This window comes from Rhipicephalus sanguineus, chromosome 4 (genome assembly GCF_013339695.2).
Source record: "Rhipicephalus sanguineus isolate Rsan-2018 chromosome 4, BIME_Rsan_1.4, whole genome shotgun sequence".
Taxonomy (NCBI): Eukaryota; Metazoa; Arthropoda; class Arachnida; order Ixodida; family Ixodidae; genus Rhipicephalus; species Rhipicephalus sanguineus.
This window is the reverse complement of record NC_051179.1, coordinates 11,106,834-11,131,413: the sequence shown is the minus strand read 5'-3', so window position 1 is coordinate 11,131,413 and position 24,580 is coordinate 11,106,834. Positions and strand designations below refer to the sequence as shown.

Below are 24,580 nucleotides of genomic sequence, written 5' to 3'. Positions count from 1 at the left end.
TCGTTTTGCGGAAGCGATTGAAAGCGTGATTAAATGCCACAAATTTCGCGTTACTAGGTCAGTAGCGCTCATTTGTGAGCACCATTTTAGCCTGTGTTCTCTTACAGAGTCATTAACAATCGCTGAGATCAGTGTGCTCAAGTTCGTGTTTTCCCGACTCGGACGCCAGTCGACCGTGGAGCCAGCAACTGCACGTGTGCCGGTGATGCTTCGTGGTAATTATTACTTTCTTGTCCGAAATTGGCGAGGCTAAAGCGGTTCCCGCGCGCACATTTGTTTATAAGAGCGCCTTGTGACTGTGCCAGACCACATTAAACTTTTGGGTTCGGAAGAAAGCGTACACCTAACGATCTCTCGGGGTGACGTTGCGCTCGGATGGCTTTAGCTTTCATTCATTCTCGCTTTCGCTCCGGCTATCTCGATATCGCTCGCGGCCGCGCCTCTGCAGACGTAACAGTGATGTCTCGATGAACGCCTGCTCTTATCTTTGCAGCTATGCATGAAATCGGACCGCAGCCTCGTTTATCGTAAAGAGATCCTGGGGGCTCGCCGCTGCTATATATACTCTCCCCGTGACCATATAGATGCATCGCGGAGTGGGACGAACTGAGTAGTCGGAGCAGCTGTCTGTGCCCGACACGGCCGATCACATCGTATATCTATCTGTGAACGCTCGTGGCAGCGAGTGGTTGTTTGGCCTAGCCGCAACACCCTCGGCAAGTGGTAAGCGAGGGCACCGTTCACTGGGATAGCGCGCGGGAAGTAGCTGTAAAAAGTGCGAGCCGCTGAAGGTTACTGCTGCCTCGAGCGGCGCGCAGCATGGAGTTTTTGCTTGGCGGGCTGGCCGCGTGTGGTGCTGGCTTTTTCACCAATCCTCTGGAAGTGGTCAAGACACGTATTCAGTTGCAGGGCGAGCTGCAGGCTCGCGGACACTACACAGTTCACTACCGCAATGTGTTTCACGCGTTCTACGCCATCGGCAAGCACGACGGCCTGCGGGCGCTGCAGAGCGGCCTGTCGCCGGCACTGTGGTACCAGTTCTTTATGAACGGCACTCGCCTGGGCGCCTACCACATCATGGAAGACCTACAGCTCACCAAGAACAAGAACGGCTCCGTCAACGTGGCCCGCAGCATCGCCGCTGGCGCCGTGGCCGGCTGCGTGGGCGCCTTCGTGGGAAGCCCCCTCTACCTGGTGAGAGTGACTTAATTGGATGGACAGTGGTTGGATGCGGGTATCCTAAGAAACATTGCACCTAGAAAATTGCTTTTCGTTGCCCATAAGCATAAATAGATTTGCCAGTGGCAGTCAATGTCAGCATGCGCCAGAACGGGTCAGACTTGGTCACAGTGGTAATGTTACAGCAGCTTATTTAATCTTTTATTAAAAAGCACTGAGTACTGCATGAGCCTGTATTCCCAATAAGGCTGAAATGTGCAAGAAACAACAGGTGGAAGTGAGAACAGCTTGTGTTGTGGCTCCTGTCCCTTGTTATGCACTTCAACTGTTTGACCAGTTTCTACGTTTATGCATGTTGAGCAATAGACACATTGCTACAGTCTGCCATTGCAGCAATACTTCTTTGCAGACTAGTTGGTTCATACTAGTAAACTCGACTTGCTGCGCAACCAGCAGGAAAGAAGGAGGGAGACAGGAGAGAGCGAAACTGTGCTCTTTCCTGTCTCTCTCCTTTCCTGCTGGTTGCGCAGCAAGTCGAGTTTACTGCCATTGCAGCTTGACATTGTACAGATGCAAAAGCAGCAGCAGTGCAAAAACTCTTGTGGTGTGTGTGCAGCGTACAGTTTCTGCACAGTACTTTGCTTCCTTCTCAATATGAAGCACGCTTGAGAGCCTTCCATGTGCGAAATTATCCGAAATTCCCACTACAGTCCAGCTCGGACAAACGGATGTACTGCTGATCTTCACATTGACCAGCAGGACCTCTCATTTTGTACTGCCCAAAGCCAAGTCAGCAGCGGGGGCATATACGAATGGCATTTCCACAGCATGTCGTGTACAATGCATGTAGATTAAAAAGCGACAATTCAGGGTTAAGTAATGCACAGACTTTCATTTCCACTGACTTCAGTTTGTGTCATACGGCATAGTTTCAACTCTGAACACTTGCATCAGAGCCAACATTACCAGTAGTGTCCAGATTTGTGGCAACCTGATGTGGTTATGTCAAGTGATTGGGCATACCAGTCGTTAAACTAATTGTTTGGATGTCGTGTTTCAATCCTTGGCCACTGTGCATACGTCCAAGGACAATGTAAAGCAGGGGCCTAAACACATGCAGTGACAGCATAGTTTTGCCACACCTTGTCAGTTGCTGATGCACTCATTTGCTTCCCTCCTTACTTTGTGTACTGCCTGTTAAACATTTATTCTCAACGAGTTATGAGAGTAGTAAGCTGGTCTAGTTGATATGTATTCATAGTAATAAGCAGCGCGAAAAACTATACAAAAGGGAAGAACAACATGGTACGAGCACTCGTCCCGTGTTGTTCTTCCCTTTTGTCTCTAGTTTTTCACGCTATTTACTACTATGAATGAGTTATGGTTTCTCCTAAAGGAAAGCTTCAGTCGCTGACCCAAACAATGCAAATCCTGCGTATTCCTATGGCTGTAAATTTGCCTGTGTTGTATGAATTGAAATAATAGAACAAATGCAAGAGCTGGACAATGAAGCAGGGCCCCTGCTGCATAGGTGTATGTGAGTGAGGGTAGTCTGCAAGGTTTTTAAAATGAAATGTTCCTTCATTTGTTGTCCCTTTTCCAGTGCACGGGCCCTTGAGTGCCGTTTCAGCCAATAGCCATTTTGTTGGTTTGTTTGTAGCAGCTGTTTCCTCTTAAACAGAGGTATTGCTTGGGATTTCTTCTTTTTTCTCTTTATCAAGGCAGTGCTGCACTTGAAAGGAGTTGCTGGCTTGAAAAAAAGTGTTTTTTTGTGATAGAAAAATCTTGCGACACTAGAATTTTACTCTTTGTGTGTGCGTGTGTGTGTGTGTGTGTGTGCACCTCGAAAATGAACTAGCTTTAATTTTTTTTTATATTTTTGGCATATGTTGTTACATATGTGGAAAAAGTTACATGTCATGGTCCTGCTTTGTCATGGTCAAACACAGGTTAAATCAATCGTCTCTGTGTTACAAGCTTATCTGTTTGGGTCTGTGGCACCTTATCGTACTCCTTCGAGTAGATAAGAGCTGCCTGTGCCTTTAGCTTGCGCGCAAATGATAACATTCTGTCTAGACTAAAAGTGGTGCGACTCCTTGCATCACATAGCAACATGACTTGCTTCTTTTCCTGTCAGTAGTCGAGAGTGAGTGTCCGCATGTTCTTATTTGCGATGCTTTTGAAAAAAGGAACCCTAAGTGGCTCTCCAGAAGACGGCTTGGCCAGTTTTTTTTCACAATCTCTGTTCTTTAGTGAGCACAGACATCTTTCTTTTTACAGCGAAATAAAGAAGAGCCCATTTATTTTTTATTGAATCGTACTGCAGGTCAGTACATTGGCCCTAGCACGAGGGGCATTACAACAGAAAGGCTCAAAAATAAAGCGGCCAGGTAACAAAGAAGAATGAAAATTGAGGCTTAAAATACAGCTTAATGAAGAAGCTACCATATACTACAAAGCTTTCTTCAAGAAGATGAAAAAGAAAGTATCCATAACAAAAATGCAACTGAATGGGAAGGTTGCAATATAGTACTAAGGGTACAACAGAAAGATTGAAAACAAAGCGAACCAGATAGCGCCAGATAGTCTTGGCGCTCTTGGGCCATCCTTGGCCCTTGCCTTGTAAAACTTTGTAATCATTCTTTAGTCGCAGAGTAGGATGAAATGTGTATATGAGTACCTTTAAAATAGTTGAAGCTGTTTTTATTCATTGTAGCATGTAAAAGTGCAGTTTGCTGCTGGACATTTATGTATCTCGTATGGGAAAAAAAAATATTCCATCGAAAACCATCTATTGATGCTTGTCACGGTCAAATGAATCCCATGGACAATTAGGCCACAGAAACCACATGGATATTAATCGTTGCATTTAACTGTAGTATATATACTAATTATGACTAAAATTGAAACGTATTGAAGTGGATGAAAAGGATGTGAACCCACAATTTTCTAATGACGTGTCTGATGCTCTACCGGTTGAGCTATGATGGAAGGCACTTCCCTGCCCACTTTCTTCAGTCATAGTTCTGTACATGTAATCCCTGGGAGTGCCACTTGTAGCCAAGGTGTTGAGCGTGGAACACTTTACGCCAAAAGGCATCACGTGTGTGTTGGACCTCAAGGTCCGCCGGCTACCAGACTGTCGTGTAGAAAAATAGACGGCACGTCCAAACGAACACTTTTAATGGAACATGAAAGAAAAAGAACAGATGGCTTCGTGCCCTTGAGCGAACCGCAGCTCGTGAGGAGCAATCACGATGATGATAAACCATTGTCTGCCAGATTGGTGAAGAAGTTACAACAACGTGGGACATATTTTCACGAGGTGGCAGCTCACCGGTAAACCCTTGCATGCTGTTATTTATATAGTTCATGGGTCTCTGTTGTTCATAGTTTTGAAATAGCAGATGAATGTGAACTCGAGAGTGAAGTCACTATTTTTTTAAATGCAGTTTATCATCTGATGGCATTCCTTTTTGGTAAGATTGTACTGGCAGTTGTCCTTGTGCATTCTAGGATATTCAGAATAACTATGGATACAGGCCCCTTGCAGCAGCCACGATGTTGTCATAGGTGAAAAGCTTAATCCTAATGAAAACACATTGAATAAGTTTCAATTAGCACCCGCTTAGCTCTCTAAAGAATAATGTAAAAAAATATATTTGAGAAGCTCGTCTTGTTTTGGAGATCGAGCGCAGATATAATTCTGCAATTGGTACTCCACTAATTGACCCGCAAGGGCATGTCAATGTTAACACAGAATTAAACCCCTTTCATAAGCCTCCAGGTTTCAGCCCCGTAGGCAAGCACCTTTAAGGTGCAGCTGTCATATACTTTTCTCCCAAAAGATACTGGTAAACTGAGAAATTGGGGAAAATGTGCATTGAAAAAAAAAATCTTTGTTGCACATTCAGGTCAAGGTCCAGCTGCAGGCACAGTCGGCAACATCCATAGCTGTGGGCTACCAGCACAACCACGAGAGTATGCTGGCAGCATTGCTGCGCATCTACCGAAGAGACCACGTGCGGGGTCTGTGGCGAGGCGTCAATGCAGCCTTGCTTCGGGTCTCTACTGGCTCGGCAGTACAGCTGACTACCTTCTCCAAGATCAAGTCTCAGATCAACCACATTGCTGTGGGTATTTCCTTTTTTGACCGAAGCTTATGCTTGTTGCTTCGCAACATGCTGAACGTAAAAGTGCAACAGCAACTTCCGTAATGCTTGGCATAGAATGCCATTCTGTGCTTAATGTCAATTTTGTTTAATTTCTTTTCTTAAATGCTAGATTGCGTATTTGTAACCAAACCTTTTTGCTTGTATTTTACATGAAATACTTCATCGGTGAAGAAATTTCCTGTAAAAATATCAAGTGCACACCACACACATAATTCTGTGTGTCTCTCTGTTGCAAATTCTGTTGCCAAAGGTGCAACTACCAGCTAAACTAGACATCCTAGTATAATTTCCAATCCCTTTGAAGACATTGCCTGAAATTAAGCCAAAAGGTGCAGTATTACATCTCTTCATTACTTCAGTGTTTTCGTTACCAGAAGTTGCTTGCACGAAAACAAATTACTGTCTATGACTGCTCTTGTACTGTGCATTTCAACCATTGTTGGTTCAAGGGTTTTGCAGTTCTGAATAGAACAGATGTGTTGCTCCGATTGTGCAGTCTTGGAGATCTCTCGGGAACAGTTTGTGTTGCTTCAATCCCGTTGACTCACTTTTTAGATTTTGTTGTTTACCACATTGCTCAAAAATCGATATTACAGTTATTCTACTTTGGCAAAAAGATAGTTATGACTATGTATGACAGCTCGTGTGTTTTGAAGAAAGTGATCATTTGAAGAGCACTTACACAGTCTACTTCTATTAACTCTTACGTTACTGCGAGAAAATGGTCATTTTTTATGTTTCTTATTTTTTATTTTATTTGAAAATACTGCAGGCTCACTCAGCCCTTGCAGGAGTGGTAACAGAATGCAACATGAAACAAAAAACAATCACAAACGGAAATCGATGAGTTGTACTTTAGAAACAAAGGATTCCACAGTATTACAATGCACAGCACTATCAGGCAACTTATTCCACCAAGAAATTGCTGAGGGAAAGAGTGAATGTTTGTGTAGGTTGACGCGGCTTGAAGGCTGTTGAATTGTTTTACTGTGGTTAGTTCTTGATGAATGGGGAAAAGGATGACGCAAATAACATGACTTTTGAATGTCTCGGGAAAAAAGTTTTTGCCAGTTTGAAAAGTACTCTAGCGTACATTGCAGCATAACAAATTATGCATAATGAAATGGTCTTTCCAAAAAATATAAGTTGTGAAGCAACAAAAATATTGTGGAATGTATAAAAATGTGAAAGTGTGCAACTTATTGTTGCCAGTTGATAAACAGAGCAATAAAAAACACTACATATGCAAAAACACTCGGAACAAAGAAAATTCAAAATATACATTTTGAAGATAAATGACCCAGGAATAATATAAAAAATATTAAATGTTCTACACAATGTTTCTATTAAAATATAAAAAAAAATCTGAACAGAGGTACTGCTTCGCTGCTCCTGCAATGCGGTGAAGCATTTCCTGGTTTTCTTGAGAGACAGGTGCACTCGTGCACTTCGTGCCGCTCCACTGAGACCCGAGCTTTGTGTGCTCGCGTTCCTGGTCCCGTTTTGATAAAACGGGTGTCTAATATCCCCACTAGCAGAAGAGCGTTCTCGTTTCACTTAGAAAAGTATAGTTTGATGCGAAGTCTCTGTCAGCTTCAGACTGCCGAGAAGGCATCGGCTCTGTGGTGCGGGTGTGGTTTATCCCACAAGAAAATGAATCTTTAGGCGTTCGTAGTTGACAGTGGTGATCGCAAAGCTTCATCAAACGAATACACCATTATTTAGGCCGCCTGACGACGCGTTCCGCGGCCGCAAAAGTAGCAATACAGTCCAACGTGCCCAATGCAGTCGAGAAACAAATATCACAGAACAAGCACTGACTGCCAACTGATAGTTTATTTCAAATATGGAGCAGTTAACCTTCATTAAGTTGTTACTGAACGGTTGCCTTCCTTGCAAGACAGCTATGGTTGTAGCGAAACGGCACCAGCTTCTAAGTATACACACAGTGCAGGTAACTGCACTTGCGTGCCTGGGGGCTGCACAAAAGCGTCTGCGCTAAATGATGGAGGGTAATAAACTTCCTAAATCGTGCCAAGTTAAGAATTAGAGACCCAAAATATTGGCTCCTGGCAAGAACACCAATTATTACTGTCCTGGCACACTTTAGTATAGGGTCAACTGCAACCAAAACTTTGTTGTCCATTTTCTCAAAAGAGCTCTTTGTGCCTGCCAGTTCGCTTGTGGAAAGCATAGCACAACTATGGCTGGACCGATTTTTATGCAGTTTGTTTTATTGTAATCCATAGACTGTGCTGTACTTCAACACACTCTTGGAACTTTTTGTTTAGGCTATCATTATTTTTTTATTTCATAATTGCTGAATGGCACGATTAGCTGAGACACAGGCATTTGCATGTAATGTTCAGTATAAAATTATTAGGGCTGTAAAAAAAAAAATCCAACATTGTCCTTAAGTAAAAAAAGTGCGTCAGCAAAGATACAAAGTAGCTCCAGCCTCCTAGAATGTTTCATCACTGTGCCAGGCTTTCCAGCCGCAAGGAACTTGTAAATTCATATAAAACAAGAAATAATGAAGATAATTTCATTAAAATTTAATCTTATCTTTTTAATATGATTTATAGTGTGTGTGCCAAATTTCAGCACACTGTGTCAAGAAACAAAAAAAGTTAATAATGATTCCCGTGTCCCCCCTTAAAGGCATGCAATATGACTATTTTGGCCAAATAGTAAATTGCTTTGCCTAAATCAAGAAAACAAATTAATGTTTAGGCTGTCTAAAAGCAAGGAATTTTTAATGAATTGTAGGCAATGACCAAGTAGCAGTTACCTGCACTGTGTGTATGCTTGGAAGCTGCTGCTGTTTCGCTACAACCACAGCTGTCTTGCAAGGCAACCGTTCAGTAACAACTGGATAAGGGTTAAATGCTCCATATTTGAAATAAACTATCAGTCGGCAGTCAGTGCTTGTTCTGTGATATTCGTTTCTCGATGTCTTAGTCGTGCTGCTTCAACCTTGATAATATTTTAGACATAACTTAGCACAGTTCCATTTAGTAGCTCCCTCTAGCCTCTGATAACTTTTTTATCCGTTATATTCAAAATCAATGAATTTTAAATAAGTGATTTTTTTGGTATGATCAATTAGCAGTGACTATTCAATTCATATGGAAATTTTCAAAGTTTTATGCACCACTAAATAGCACAAATTTTTCTTTAATGATCTGTCTTCTTAAAATGTTCGAGACATTATAAGCGTGATCTTTTTTTGCATTTCTGTTAGCTTTGGCTCGATAGAAGGCAGTTTCATGTTGGAACATAACAAACCCTGCCAGTGAGAGGCAACCATCAAACAGTGTGTCTCTCTCTGCCTTAGCTTTTGCCCCTTGTTTCATAAAGCAGGCTTGCAGACACAAGAGTGTTTGATCGAACCCTGGCTCAGCTACCAAATGGAAGGGCACATCATTCCTTGGGGTGTGATTTCCATGCGGGGGCCTGCAGCGCCTGTCTGCGGCCGATGCAGCGTGGGTTGCCAGAGGGCCCCGTCCGGCGCTGTGGAAGGTTTGCTGTGCAGCCCTCTTGCCAACAGTGTATTCTTGCTTTGCAGCCGTATTTGCCATCCAAAGCTGTGTGACTTGGCAAACCCTTAGATGAGAAAAATGGAGAAGTGTATTTAAGTGCCATTACCTTATCTTCTATTTGCAATATTAAATGTTTGCAAGGAAATGCTGGTACCTCTTAGAGCACTCTTCTGTTGCCATATGTAACATAAAAAGAAAAAGAACTTGAGGGAGAGAAAAGTTTCGTTAGTTCGTCTGATCCATTTATTAACTGTAATCTCTGTAAAATGAGCTCTGGCTCTATAACGCAAGTTCTACCAGCATGTTAAAGAAAATACCATGTAGAAATAGTCTGACCTGATAAGCCGCTGTGCTAACATGCTTTGTATCACACTCTTCTGGTAAAAACTGAATCGCAGTTGTGGACATTCTGGATGGCATGTGCCTAGTGTGTCTCCCCTCGCTATGTTCTGGTGCCGATTGTATTAACGACTGAAAAGTGCTGTATTAACAACGGGGTGCACCAATGGGCATTGTGAAGTGATGGCCATAACGCTACAGAAGAGAACTTAGTGGTACATTCAGTAAAGAGAAAATGGGAAAGCACTAAGTAGCTTTGCTGATTCGTTAAGCGTTTAAGTCAAGGACGCATGCATGGCCACGGAATGAAACATTTTTACAGATTAGTTCTTCCACTGCTCCCCATGGGGCACTGGGATTTCCTGTCGACGGACACGAAGAAATCTCGTAGAGTCATATACAGATTTGCTGTAAAAGCCTTGCAACAGTTGCTTTGTGCCAAGAAAGGGCTTAATTGGAGAGAAAATTACAACTGAAAGGGCCACATTTCTCTAGCAAACAAGGAGCATTCCTCTTGCTGGGCGACTGACTTGTCATATTAAAATATGTTTTCATTGTCTTCATTATGATTGACCACTTGCAACACAACCATGGTGAGGCAGTGTAACATCATCGGTCTAGTATTCTGCAAAATCACTGTCGAGGGGCAAGTTGCGTCCTATGCTTGCCTCATCCTCTTGCTAACTAATGCTTTGTTCTTGGCAATATTGACACTTTGGACATTTCTGAGCATTTATGACTTTTAGCTTGACATTTGCATTTATGTCCCTATAAAGTATAAGAAAGCACTCGCTGTAACTGAATATTCAAATGCTTGCCTGCACTCTTACATGTACACTTACACAAGGGTTGGTAAATGCATTGTCGATGTTTTATACAAATTCTGTTTGCTTAATGACAACATGCAGTGTCAAATGCATGTTAAAACAAACACACAATGCATTAATAGTAGAGCCAATGAACAAAACATGCATATTATAAGTTGGAAGACTGTCAAAATCCAGGCACGAAATTACACAGTGCAGCTGTTCTGTAAACTACTGAAAAATTGTTGGTTCTATTCACCACGTCAGACATTTCTGACTTTTACAACACTTAATTCTAATAGTCATAGCAGCGTAACAGTGGCGATTCTAATATAAAGGAAATCTAAAGTGTAGTACATAAGCTATTCGATATCCAAACAAAACAGAGGATCAAGGAAAGATTGTGTTGAAATTGTAAACGCTGGTCGAACAAGATATGTACTGTAGCCACTTGCTTTTGAGGCCTTTGATTTTTGATGGTTCTGGAAGTATTGCTTGTTTGATCATGGCTGATAATTTGAAACTACTGTGGAGTTGCTTTTGGGAGAGAAGGAATACATTAGCTTATTTTTCATAGGCATTTGCTATGCCTATGAAAATTAAGTGGAATATGCCAACTGAAAATTATGACTCGCCTTCACTTGTGCAGGGCTTGAAATTCTCCTCGGGTCGTGTGCAGATTCATGCCATTTCACCTGATGTCTTGCACCTAAGAGCAACACCAATGCTTGATTGTAGGAACACATTTAAAATGGAGTAAAATTTACTCTGGAGTAAGGAGAAACTGTCAGCAGACAGACAGCTCTGCCTATCCTTGGTGTAGCAGAGGTTTGCTTCCATAATTCTGTGATGTTCTGTAACATTTAAAGGAGCCCCACATTGTTAGTTGGGTGGGAATTATGCTGGCTTGGTATAAAATGATAAAATGAGTTAACATAGTTTGCCTTTTAGCAAGGAAGCAGAACTGTGCATCCCTTTTGCCTTTCTAAAACGAAAGCACATGGAACAGCGTGCTCATAGCTCGAATGAAATTTTTAGACGTTACTGAAAGGAACATTTTACATCATATATCGATACTATACCTGTGGATGCTACAAAGCTGATCAGTGTGCTACCATATGGATTATGTGGCTTGCTGCTGGTACTCGTACGTGTAGTGCGGGTATGTAGCTTCATTTACTTTTATAGCAGGTGACCTGCATAACTACAGCTGTGATTAAATTTTCCAGCTCTGAACATTGTGAGCCATTGCTTTGTGTTACTTGACATCACAGGCTCTAAGAGACGTATCTAGGATAGCCCAGGAACATGTGGGGCCGTTCATACACTTGTTAGCGACGGTCTCATCTCATATTCACTAGAGTAACTTTTACTCCACTATAGATCTGTTCCAGCAAACCAGTTCGGATTACTATTCCTTTGCATGTTTCATTTACTTATTATTAAGCCATTAATAATTATTTCTGGGGTTTTACATGCCAAAGCCACAATATGATTATGAGGCACCCCGTAGCGAAGGCCTCCAGAAATTTCGACTAACTGGGGGTTCTTTAACCTGCACCTAAATCTAAGCGCACAGGTGTTCTTAGCATTCCACCCCCATTAAAATGTGGCCGTAGTGGCCAGGATCAAACCCACATCTTTCGGGTCAGCAGCCGAGTGCAGTAACCACTGTGCCACCGCAGCGGCTAGCTTTTAGCCATTCTTTAAAGATTTGAACTTGTTGGAGTGTAGCTGATATCCTTGTTTTTCTTGGTATTTCTATGTTACTTTGTACACAAGGCCTCCTCCTTGCATAAGCTTCGAACTCATTCCAACATGTCTGTTCAGCTTTGCTTTGTACTGGTTGCATCTAAAGTTTATAAGCTCTCCGTGAGTAAATGCGAGAAACTTGTGCGCTTAATGTGTTGTTGTTTCTTCTGCCTGCAGATATTCCGGGACCGGCCTTGGCTTGAAGCACTCGTGGCCAGTTCCGCAAGTGGGTTGGTGGTTGTGGCCACCATGACTCCAGTTTGACGTCTGCTGCACACGTCTGTACAACCAGCCTACAGATGCCACTGGCAAAGGCGTCATGTATAGAAATGTCTTTGACTGCTTTGCAAAGGTACTCATGAAAATAAGCTTTCTTTCTCTTTTTAGGTCTCACGTATATGTATATAAACACACACACACACGCACGCACGCAGCGCACACACACACACACACACACACACACACACACACACCACACACACACACACACATTCTGCTATTTTGAATGGTACATTACAGGGGTGGTGCCACCAAATTTTGAGGCTATAAAAGTAGGGATGGGCGAATATTCGGGCGTTTCGAATATTCGAACGAATATTAAAGTATTCGAATTCGCTTCAATACAAATTTATACTATTCGAAATTTCGAAGTATTCGAAATGAACAAAGTATATGTATGTTTGACCGCACATAACCACCTGTAAAGGTGGTTTCACTGCAGCGTCGGGTTGCTGTGCCAGTGAAACTACCCATCCAGGGGAAATCTGCACTGCCGCGAAGCCACACTTCAAGGTTAAGTGTGCATATATTTTTAAGTTTAAAGGTGTATTATATGGGCTTATATGCGCTAAGGATAGTAATTTTTAAATTGTAACGTATTGTACCCCTTATAACTTGCACCCTACTGCTATTCAAATCTTGGTAATATTCAAGCTTGCTTCCTCTTCATTTCAAACCAAAAAAGTGACACTCACTCATACCTAGTTCCAATCCTTAAAAATATTGTGCAAGGGTCATGACAAAAATGCTCATTTTTCATAATAATATGTCGTGCATGCTATTGGAACTATTCGATTAGAGAATTATTCGACCAAATCACTATTCGCTTCGAAGTCGCTTCGAACCTCAAATTCACTATTCGCCCATCCCTATATAAAAGGCCTGCTGTAGGCTTCCTCTGTATGCAAGGACACTCATCATGAAGTGTTGGACACAGCAAATGTTTAGAATATATCTTAATTCACTTCCGAAGTGTGCCTAAATGCTCATTCTCGTAATCGAGACTCATCACTAGTGCGACCGACACCGACGTCACTGTGTAGGAAGCGTAACGAAAGTTTCAGTGACGTCAGACCACAATAGAGTGACGTGCAATGAGCAAAGATCCACAGCTCTGCTGCATTGGGAAAGCCAAGAGAGCATCGTCTACAAACTATATACTCATTCTTTTTTTAGCTTGTTGCCAAAGTAGCCAAACTTGCTCACATGTTGCAAAGTGCTTCGCATCGTCACGCGAACCTGCGAAGGCGACATTAGAGGGTTAGTTCATTTGCACACTTCTTTGCTTTAGCATATCGGGTTACTGTAGCCGTAAACGGGAGAGGCCGTATAGGTAGGGCCGCCTGGTGGCGCTAAGAAGAACCAGGCAAGGACAGAACTGCTGTTGCAGAAACCTAATGTATTCTACTTCTCTGCTGGTGCAATTTCTCGGCAGCAGTGTAGTTCCAAGTGTGTTGGCTTTAAAAATGTTTTTCCGCCACTGCACTCAGTGATAACAAAAAAATGCACCTATAATTGCGGTCGCCTGAAGCGTCACAAGATGTCGATACCATTGTCGGGTATTCCAGAAAAATCTCTGCATATACCGGAATATCTTGCCCGCTAATACTCTTTATTACAGCATTTTAGCGAGTGTTGAAGGCATCTGGACGGTTGCGCGTGTGTGTGAGAACAGATGATGCAACACTAAGGGTCGTCAGCGATTACGCCACACTGGTGCGTTTACCGCCTGCCGCCATCACGCCTCCGTTCCTGCTGCTTATCCATAAAGACATCGCTGTGATAGTGGCGCATTTGAATTTTTGGTCTGCTTCACCCCGTAACACTTCGGCAGTGCGGCAAAGCTGACTTTCGGACTCTGCTACTGTCGCAAATAGATCGACTCGCGAAAGCGCTGGTTCGAACCTACGAGATGATAGACGCAGCAGAGGGGGTGGGGGCTTCAATTAATGCCTTTTAGACCTGCAATTTGGGCAGAAAGTCTGAAATATCGGACACCGAATGGTTTCAGCGTCCGAAATTTTGGACACTCTTATACATAGACGTCTTTGGGGCTGGCGACGATGCCGCGGAAGCGTCCGAATTTTCGAGCATGTCTGGAAATTCGGGCCTCCGAAAAATCGGCAGTTGACTGTATATATATATTCATGTAACTGGAAGGTCGGTGTGCAATTACCGCTGCAAATATTCAATATGTTTAGAACACGGTAAACATTAATTAACGTGTACTTGCCAGGAACGTGGCGTAACTAAGCAATAAAATCCCAAGTCGGGAAGGCCCCCTGGAGACTTTAGCCACTGCAATCCCGAGTATAACTGTTCGTCTGCTCACGTGCATCGCTTCTACGAAATCGGAAATAAATGCGACGTCGTGGTAAAAATTACCACTAGAACGCTTTTTGTTGCTCTTTATTCATGTTTTCTAACCAAAGCGCACGCTGCCGATGACGATGTTTCGGGTCTAGCAAGTGCACGGTCATGGGTTATTGAGCGATGTCTTGAAGAGACAATGCGGCAGCAGTTAGCTTTTGTTTCTGCTAACGAGGTCCCGCATAGTGAACGAGTGGTAGTGGGGCACGTTATGGCCGCATAATATTGAAAACGTACGGTTACGTGTTTGCTAACAGCGCTGCACATTGGAGATGCGCCAGCAATAAGTCATACGCTCATCGCAGGCAGATATCGTGCCTCTGTGCACTTCCAATGTTTATCGCCCTTTGTGGCAACGTTCTTAGCTATCCGAACACAGCAGAGATGTGGAAGTTATTTTCCGCATGATAATCGAATCGAATATTGGAATTTTTCGAATATTTGAAGTTATTCGAATATTAGAAACTTCTTGAATACATGATTTTCGAATCGAATACGAATATTTTTAATGTAATATTCGCCGAATATTCGATACCCCTAGCCAAAAGTAATTTTTAGTGAAGAAATAAAACTATAAATCCGCGTTTCATGAGGAAAACAGGGTTCGTTTTAGACAATACAATAGACAATCCTTCTATTAGTCAGGCTATCTCAATTCATGTTCTGAGCGGTTGTTGGTCCCTTGAAGATGCAATGGAGCTTTCACCTTGGCCATCAACAGGCCGACTTACAAGCTTGGAAGACATTTTCAGGATAGTTGCCGCGGCTGTTCTCCCGACCACAAACCGAAACTTTGTTTCACGCGTGCTGCCCTCGATTTAGCTCATGAGTGCGAGCTCCTCTATGCCTGATCGCTGTGTTGTCTTGGGCAAGCTTCCGGTGACAGCATGCCAAGTTGCACCCCGCATGCTGGGCCTAACGGGCGCTAGCTGCCTCGTCGGCAGTGGCCGCGGACTATCAGCGTTGTGGTTTGGTGCAGAGTCGACAAAACGTTGTGCAGTTGTTGCATTTAGAAGGGGTGACTCTTCTAACGAAAACGAGGTCGCGCATGTGCAACATTAGAGTGGTGGTTCGTGGTCGCCACTGTTTTCGACATCGCGCACGTGCCCGGAAAATTAAAAGCGTGCGGAATTTTTACCCTTTCGCTGACGTGCCGGTATGTTTTTGCGTTGCCCCCCTCCCCCCCTTCCGTAGTGTGAATGACGTACCTACATGTTCTTCATTGTGCTTTAAAAAACTCGTGTCTAAGCGCAGAGCTGTGTATTTTTACTGGTCGCGCCATCTGTCTAATCTTTCTACAAGGTTGTATTTTCGCCGCGCATTATGTTGGTACATATATTGCAGAATACAGAGCGACCACTCCCACCCTTTTTTGCTGGGGGCTGTACTCTGTGTGCACTACTGTCTCGGACTGAGCGACCATGCGGCGCCCGTGTGTTACGGGTACAAGGGTTGTTTTGCCATCTGCCACAGGTTTCACCTGCACCGTGTCAACAGAAACACCCAACAGTGCCCCCAACTCTGCCACATCTTTCATCTCCATGTTGGAACCAGCATTTTTTTTAGTTAATACATTTGCGACCATAGCAGAACTTGAAAGGCAGCTTTGCTGCAATACGGGGGTGTGATGAGGTGAGGCATATTGGAAATCTAGGGACCACTGTCAATTGGACGTTGACTGTCTTGGCTAAGTTCAACCGTAATGGAGCTTGAAAGGCAGCTCTGCCCCAGTACGGGGGTGTGATGAGGTGAAGCATATTGAAAATCTGAAGTGGTCACTTTCAATCGGACGTTGACTGCATTTGTCTTTGGGAAGTTCGAATAGTAAAATTCCAGTGCGAATCGAATCGAATAGCAAACACTATTTGAAAAATATTCGAAATTTCAAATATTCGCGCACCCCTAATTTATATGGAATGACTGAAAATTTTTGAACATAAGTCATTTGCTCGTACAGATGCTGCAGGATATGGTGCTTTTGCACAATAGCCACAGCTTCCCTGCAGCAAGAATATTTAGAACACTATTAGCTTTTATTACTCTCTCTTCTATTCAGACACTAATAAATGTTTCTTCCTTGCATATCCAGAAAGAAATGATTGTTCAACTTCAGAAATCTTGGATTGTATAGCAAATGCAATCAGAAATTTTGGATATCGGAACATCCCGGCTAAACACGTATGAGAAAATGGACAGGGCAGTGGCCGAGGCTTTCGTGCCAACCGCTTGCCTGGTGACCAAACAGACTCGGGCAATGTTGGGGGGGCTTTCCTTGACTTGTCCAGTGGCACTAGTAACGGTAGTGTTTCGCATGCACACCCTTTATGAGAAAAATGATTGCCCCCCACCCACACCTGATGGCAGGCGTCCCACGATTGGCAGCCATCTTGGGACATGAGAATTTCATATGCCTGTAGTGTGTCATTCTTCCTGTCAGCACTTCTTTGTCAGATGCCAACATCGAATGGTTATCATAAGTGCACCCTAGAATGAAGTAAAAAAAGCTATGTGCAGAGCATTACTATTGGTGCCTCCTAAGCTGAGCAGAATCAATTAGTGCATCAGCAATGTGGAAAGTAAACATTGCATTTTTTATAGGTCATATAGCTAGATAGTGATTCGGGGAAGTTATGGTATGTTGGAATTTTTTGTGAGTGAAATCCCACCTTGACATGGACTCCCTCGCAAATGTTCAAAATGCCATAAGTTTTGTTCAAACGAGTTTGACATCCGTTCTCATTTCATTGCATAGAGTTCTTTTTGATGTGTGGATCAGCTTCACAACTCTCGAAGATTAAAGAAAATCTTGCATTTAACAATACAAGAAGTATTTGATATTCAATAACTACATACTGTATCAGAAAATTTCAATTTTGAAGTGGCACAGACAAAAATACATAAGCTGCAATAGTTTCATAAGTATTGCCACAATCCACTCAGTACAGGGCTTTATTGCCACAAGTACCGGTACTGTCGTACCTGAGATATGGATCTGTGAGCCAAGCTCGCAAGGACGTCTTTCTCTTCTCCACCAAGCGCTTGCATGCTTGAGTGGGTCGGTCGTTGTCGTCGTCTACAGGATCTGGGATGCGTCACTATCCTCTCACCCGAGAGCACCATCCCGATGCCTACCGAATGGCAGTTGATCTGCGGCTAGCGAGAAGGGGCACACATCATTCCGATGCATAGGTCGGCAAACTCACTCATGAGTCGACTCACTCAGACTTAGATCGGGCTGCGAGTCTGAGTGAGTCTGGGTGAGTAATATCTTGGCGAGTTTGAGTCCGAGTGAGTGCAGTTGAGGAAAATATTGGCGATTCTGAGTCCGAGTGAGCCCTAAGCGCAAAATATATTTCTTGAGTGAGTCCGAGTGAGCTCCACCTTTTTTGCCGACTTACGGTTCTATCTACACATCTTTAGCATTACTATCAGCCTTATATCGGCTTAGATTTATACTCAAGTCTATTCACACATATCTCAGCACACTAGCATTCATGCGCCACTTCAGTATTTATCGATCAGAGGCGTGAGTTAGGAAGAGGGGTGCCATGACCTGCCCCCGCAAACTCTTTCTTGGGAAGTTCTTGATAAAAAATATATCGTGTGAATCGCGCATTTCATAAAAAATGTCCATACTGGATTGACATATGATAATGATGATACATGATGGTAACTGGTATTTGAAAGTACAAGGTCAAAAGGCGCATCGTAGAGCACCGATTATGATAGATATTGGCATTAAAGGGTGTTGACAACATGATCGAAAAAGCTAATTTTACGCCAGCGGACTCATGAGTCGACTCACTCAGACTCATGTGAAGCCGTGAGTCTGACTCTGAGTGAGTCCGGCTGGTCGGTATATTGGTTAGTTTGAGTCTGAGTGAGTCCGGTAGAGAAAAACTTTAGTGAGTCTGAGTCCCAGTGAGTCCGGTTGAGGAATATTTTGGTGAGTCTGAGTTCGAGTGAGCCCTCAGAGCAAAATATATTTCTTGAGTGGGTCTAAGTGAGCTCCAATTTTTTTGCTGACCTATGCCGATAGGTATGGCTTCATGTGCACCGGGTCTACTGTCTTGGGAAGATGCTGATAGTTTTCATCGAGATGAGCTGCCTGCAACGACCTCATAGCTGACATTAAGACGGTGCAGCACTTTGTATGGGTTCAAGTATCGCCATAAAAGTTTCTCCGCAAGGCCCCGACGTTGTACAGGAGACAAAACCCAGGCCCTTTCACCTGGCTGATAAACAACGAATTGATGGTGATGATTGTACCGTCAGGAGCGACACTCTTGCTGGTTGGTTAGTATGACGTGCAAGCTTCCTGGCTTTTTCAGAACACTGAGTGAAATCTGCAGCATCAGTTTCTGAATTGCTTAAATTGTGAGGCGGCATAGTCTTGCATGGTTGTAACTTCGCAACCATGAAATAGACCAAACGGTGTCATTCTCGTTGTTTCTTGCCATGCCGTACTATATGCGAATGTCACATTAGGCAATATTTTGTCCCAATTGTTGTGTTCTAGGTTGGCATACCTGGCAAGGAATGTTGGTGAGGGTCTTGTTAAGGCATTCTGTAAGTCTCCATCGAAATGGTTACATTCAAGTTCTGTAGGTCAATTTGCAAGGCATTGTGCAAGTTTTGCTCAAAAACAAAAAATGTATTTCTAAAGCAGTCTCCTCTTAAATTTCAGTGCTTGGGTTCTACAAAATGAAAAATGGTTGACTTAAAATTACGTTCAAAACTTAAATGTACGAGCAGTTTTAATCGCCCTAAAGGTTTGCATTTTCAGTGAGTTTTGCTGGCAGCCTGTGCACAAACTCTGTGGTTGGGCTAGGCCTTACCGCAGCTCAAACTGCATATGCAGCTGGCAAGGGCTGAAGTACATACAGCTAGCAGTGCAACATCACATACAGCCAGCAACGCGACATCACTCTCTACCAGTCACTATCCTCTCTGAACGTACATTCTATTGACAGCAGCATTTAGTGCTAAACTCCTTGCTTTTGTCTGCTATTTGCTCCCAGCATGCTTTGTGTGCATGCATTGACGTGCACAATGCGGCCACTGATCATGGAAAGCCAGGTGTGCGGTTCGTAGCAATTGTAAAGATGTTTATTGCTCAGCAGTCATGGGACCAACCATCGGAGCAAGGCATGGACTCTGAGCATGAGCAGTATTCCTGAGCCAAGCATTACAGATCTTGACCCACTAGCGTTCCTCTTCACTGAAATTACCCCCAGCAATGAAAGGAAGCTCCGTCAGGCAACCTAAGAGCTCGCCACTATGATTGGATCGTATTACACCTTGAGATTCTGCACATGTACAATGTCTTTTCTGTGACGGTGCAGGTCTGAAAACATTGCAATGGGCTCGGTGACATAGTTGACAGGGGATATTTGTTCGATTGCTTTCATAATTGGGCAGTAATTTCGGAGAGATCAGGTGCACAGGCAGGAACTCTTTTGGAAGGAAAGTGGCCACACAAGTGTCGTCCGTGCGAATGCTCTTCTGGTGCTATTAGTCAGTTGAAGACAGTGCAGATTCTGAAGAGCGCTGTGCTCTTCAGCATGTCTTGCAGTGGCAGAGATCGGCGAAGACTTGGAAGCATTTTGGTGGTACGAAGAATTGTGTCGATTATGTGTGACAGGTGGTGACTGTACAATGAGGAGGCTGCAAAACCTGTGGTTCTCTGAGTAGTGGTGTTGTACATGTAAGTTACAAAGGGCAAAATGGCGTTTCTGTGTGTGTGCACTGGCTACAAGAAAAACAAGATGCCCAATGGGCAGGATGGCCTGAGCGGTCCTTCAATAACGATAGCCGGCATAGTGCATGGTTGTCACTAACAACATCAAATGGGTGGCCAAACAAATAAGGCAGAAACTTTGTGAGAGCCCAGATGATGCCCTTTTTCCGCCACGGTGTAATTTGTCTCGGCTTTTGTAACCGTGCAACTTGCATAAGCCTTGGGGGCCCATGCTATTTACAAGAAATTCTTGCTTGTGCTGCGCAAGGACAGTGCCGAGGCCAACACTGCTGGCATCTGTGTGCACCTCTGTAGGAGATGTCAGGTCGTAGTGGCACGAAATTGAGGGAGGCATTGGCAAATGACGTATATTCATGACTGTCTCATTGCACTGTGATGACTACAAAGTGAGAGGCCTGTTGTTTTCAAGCAGCTTTTTGTCGAGGGTGTTATGATGGTGGTGAAATTTCAAATGAAGTGTCGAAGTAGGAGCACGGACTGATGAAACTGCGCTGTAGTTGGATAGACTGGTTTATGGATTTGGGCGATGGCCCAAAGTTTGGCTGGATCAGGTAGAATTCCATTCTTAGACATGACATAACCTAATATCACCAGCTGCCATGCTGTAAACAGCACGTCTTTAAATTTAGTAGTAAGAACATGTCAATACATGCCAAAAGTGGTGAAATGCTTGGTGAAGTCCGGGGCAAAACAATGACGTCTTCAAGATAGCACAAGCTCCTGTGCTACTTCAACAAGCCTCGCAGAATTGTATCCATCATACATAGAAAATTTGCGAACGAGTTACAAAGTCCAAAGGCATGACATTAAATTCATACAAGCCATCGGATGTGACAAAGGCTGCCTTTGGCTGATGTTTGATGTTTGGCTGATGTTTGATGCCATGGGCACTTGCCTTGAGTGCAAATGAAGTAATTAAGGAAACTCTGCTCCTTGTAGACTGTCAATTGCGTCAAACATCATTGTGAGTAGCCTTAAAGGCCAACTCCGGCGATTTTTCGAGGTCGATGGATCTCAGTGAAATTCGCTGGGTACGTTCCTTTGCACGTTTCCGTCATTTATGCCAAATTACAGGCTTGAAACATGCGCAGATTGTTTGCAAATGAATTTTAAAGATTGTCTGCAAACGCCCTCCTGGCTTCCCACAATTATTGGCAACATTGCGTCTGTGACGTCAGTGTTGGCAAGGCGACGGAAGTGACGCAGCCGAGGGCACCGCTAACTTCGGCGCTTCGGCCGCTACAGCGAGCGTCTGCTGTGCACAAGGCGACAGACAGCGTTGGTTTGGCCGGCGCTTCGCTGGTCGTCCCGGCTGTCACAGTTTTCATACTCTGCGCTGGCGTGACCGGCATGCCTTGCACGACTTCCGGTTCGTTTGTAACAACGTCTACGTCATACGTAGACAGTACACTCGGTTGGGTTTCGGTTTCGGTGTTGCGCTTTTTTGCTTATTTAAAATTATTCTCCAATTTGCCGAGTATTTCTGCTATCGGGCCCGTAACAGGAGCGTCTCAGGAACATAAAAGCACCATTACTTTGACATGGCCAAAAAATCGCCGGAGTTGGCCTTTAAGGTGCTGGTAGTCCATGCAGAACTTTATTTGTAACTTGATGGATGAAATTAATTTGTGAGAAATCTGTGTCCATCTCTTAAGCCTTTTGTTTTGCATAAATGACTGACGTGGGCAAGAGAACATATCCAGCTATTTCATTAAGATCCACTGATCTTTGGAAACTGCTGGGTTTGACTTTTAAGCATCCTTGAATTTTCGCATAAGTGCTGTAAACGCAGCAATTTCTACTTGACGTGCCTGATGGAATCTTTTGATAATTTATGCAGGTGTTCAAGACTGAGGGCCTTATGGGTTTCTACAAAGGTGTGACAGCCAGCTTCCTCAGGCTTGGCCCCCACACTGTGTTGAGTCTTGTCTTTTGGTCAGAACTGCGGAGGGAATACGCTCTCTTTTCACAGCCCACTGTTGAGGCTGCCTGACTACATTCTGGTCATGCATCTAGTTGCTAGCTTCCCATCGTTGTTCCTTAGACTGAGCCTTCTCTTCAGACATCCAAGACTTTCACTTGGCGGTTTCAAGTCACTGAAGGTGTGTGGGACTTTAATGCAACATGATTAGTAATGTCTGTGTGTGCGTGTTGCCTCTTCGCAGCTACATTGTTGAGAAAATGTGTTTCGACACTTTGGGCTGAATGATCGCTTTCTTGTCCACTTCTCATGCTGCGGAGATTGGGATGTGACATGCTCTTTTGTAAGGCTGTGCTCAAGGAAGTACAAATACTGTCTTGTTCAGCGTCCGAAGTATGGTGCTGCCTTGTAAGTGGACTGATGGTGTTTTTTAAATGACAGGAAAATTTCCGGTGCATTGTTCCTTGCCCTGTGAAAGCCCTGCAGCCACGAGGAGCACAGATTTCTCCCCTGTACAGTATTTAAGCTTTGCTCTGTTTTTATGGGAATTGCTCATCACATGTGCTTAATGAAGACTGTTGGCGGTATGACCAAGGTTGTCCTGACATACTTTATTGAGCACATATTTTGGGATAGTCTTTTGCAGAGATTTTAAGATTGGTGACTGCAGGGCACGGCATTGACTGTGCTGATGGTGGCCCATGCATGGCTCTGTGTACAGTTTTCACCTGAGATGTATCCACTTGAGCAACATAGGAGATTGTTGAGCTATGGAACAAACTATGCTGAAGAAGATGTAAGAGTTTAGGAGTGTACATTTTGGATGCTTAAAAGATGAAAGCCTCGACCATTGTTTCCAATAACTGTTACTACGACACCATGGAAATATCTTTCCACTGATTCTTCTTTCTGCCTTGTCCTATAGTGGCTTACCTGCTCTTGAGTGTGTTCTTGGCTAGAAGGAAATGCAGTATTTAGGGTTATTTCAACTTTAGTTTGACATTGTCCCATCCAAAGATCTGGGACTTATTTTTAGGGCATTCATGTGGGTATTTGATAGCCTATTGATGGTTAAACATTTCCTTTCTCAACAAGCTGCTTGTGTGAGTGGTTGTTTATTGCAGTTTTGTAAATATTGAAGTATGGAACAAGTAGGCCAGTATGGCTGCTTTCTTTGCTGCTAATGTATATTATTGATCTATACGTAGTTCCATTGCTGTGTTGGTGAAACTAGTGCCCGATTGTTAGAAATTGCGACAGCTTCATTTTATAAGAGGATGTGTAATCTAAGCTTAAGACTGCTATCTTGAGGTGTAAGTCTTTTATTTCATTTCACCCTTGTTGACCTGTGATCTGCGAAAGCACGTAATGGAAGTGGAGCTTTCTAAATTTTGAAGAATCTCATCTGTGCTCTCATCTGCTTTTCTTGAACCACTTCACACGCCATCATTGTTTGTACTTGAAGTACATATCTTACCTGCGACTACTGCTCTTGACAAGTTCAAAAGTGGGTTTAAAAAACTTCTTTCTTTCCTTGTATGATGGAAGCAACATTTATTGTTTACTGCAGACACTGCTGTTTTGTTGCTGTTCATGTGTCCTTATGTTAAAAAGAATACCTGTAGGTTTGCTTCCTTATGTGAGCACAGGAACCAATATGGATGTACCAGTGAACACCAACATGCACTGGAAAGGCAAGGCCCTCTGCTTTTATTTTGTTGCCTTGTTGTGTATCCATGCATCCAAATGTGGAGAAACACATATACATGTACATTATTATTCCTAAGACAGATATCATTTTGTTTGACACTTGTTACCCATTTTGTCAAAGGTGCATACTGTTGCAGCATGAACTGGGAAACAATAAAAAGCAGCCCTAAAGCTTCCAGACGCCTGTTTTATTTTGCATGCATACAGGTCCATTTCCAAACATAGTACGAAGGTCAGTCAAATGAATGTCCCTATGACAATGTTTCTGCACCTGCATGATGCTGCTGTTTAGTTAACATCCAGCTCATTATCAGGAATGTGTATGCCATCATGCAACCTACTGGAAGGATCTTTTGCTACTTTGTTACATTTCATTTGTTACTTTGTTACCGTTTTATCGTGTAAACGAAGGACGAAAAATAAAACATGATTGATTGATTGATTGATTGATTGATTGATTTGACTGATCCTCGTGCAGGCTGTGATGGTTCAGTGCCTGGGGCATACTGCTGCTGGTTATGCATACCAGTTTGTTGCGAGCGAATCTCAATGGAGGGAGAAGCAAAAAGCACTCATATACCAAGCCTTGGCTGCTTCTCAAAGAACATAATTTGGCCAAAGTGTATTGCAGTGTCTCTCGTAGCCTCTTGCTGTGGTATGTTAAAGGATCTTCGAGAGCCAAATTTTTGTTTGCGACTTTTTTTTACATGAATATGTAGTATTTTTTGTGTCCGATAATCCCAAAA

At 43.4% G+C, this 24,580-nt stretch overlaps 1 protein-coding gene across 1 annotated transcript; it reads left to right on the top strand.

The window, feature by feature from the left end:
• Positions 1–24,009, top strand: LOC119389374 (solute carrier family 25 member 35-like). Its single transcript, XM_037656599.2, is given in 6 exon segments — positions 1–215; positions 494–1,194; positions 5,094–5,312; positions 11,971–12,051; positions 12,053–12,145; positions 22,044–24,009. Coding segments are annotated over 5 exon segments (921 nt in total). The 5' UTR covers positions 1–215; positions 494–819; the 3' UTR covers positions 22,197–24,009.
• The last annotated feature ends 571 nt before the right edge of the window (positions 24,010–24,580 follow it).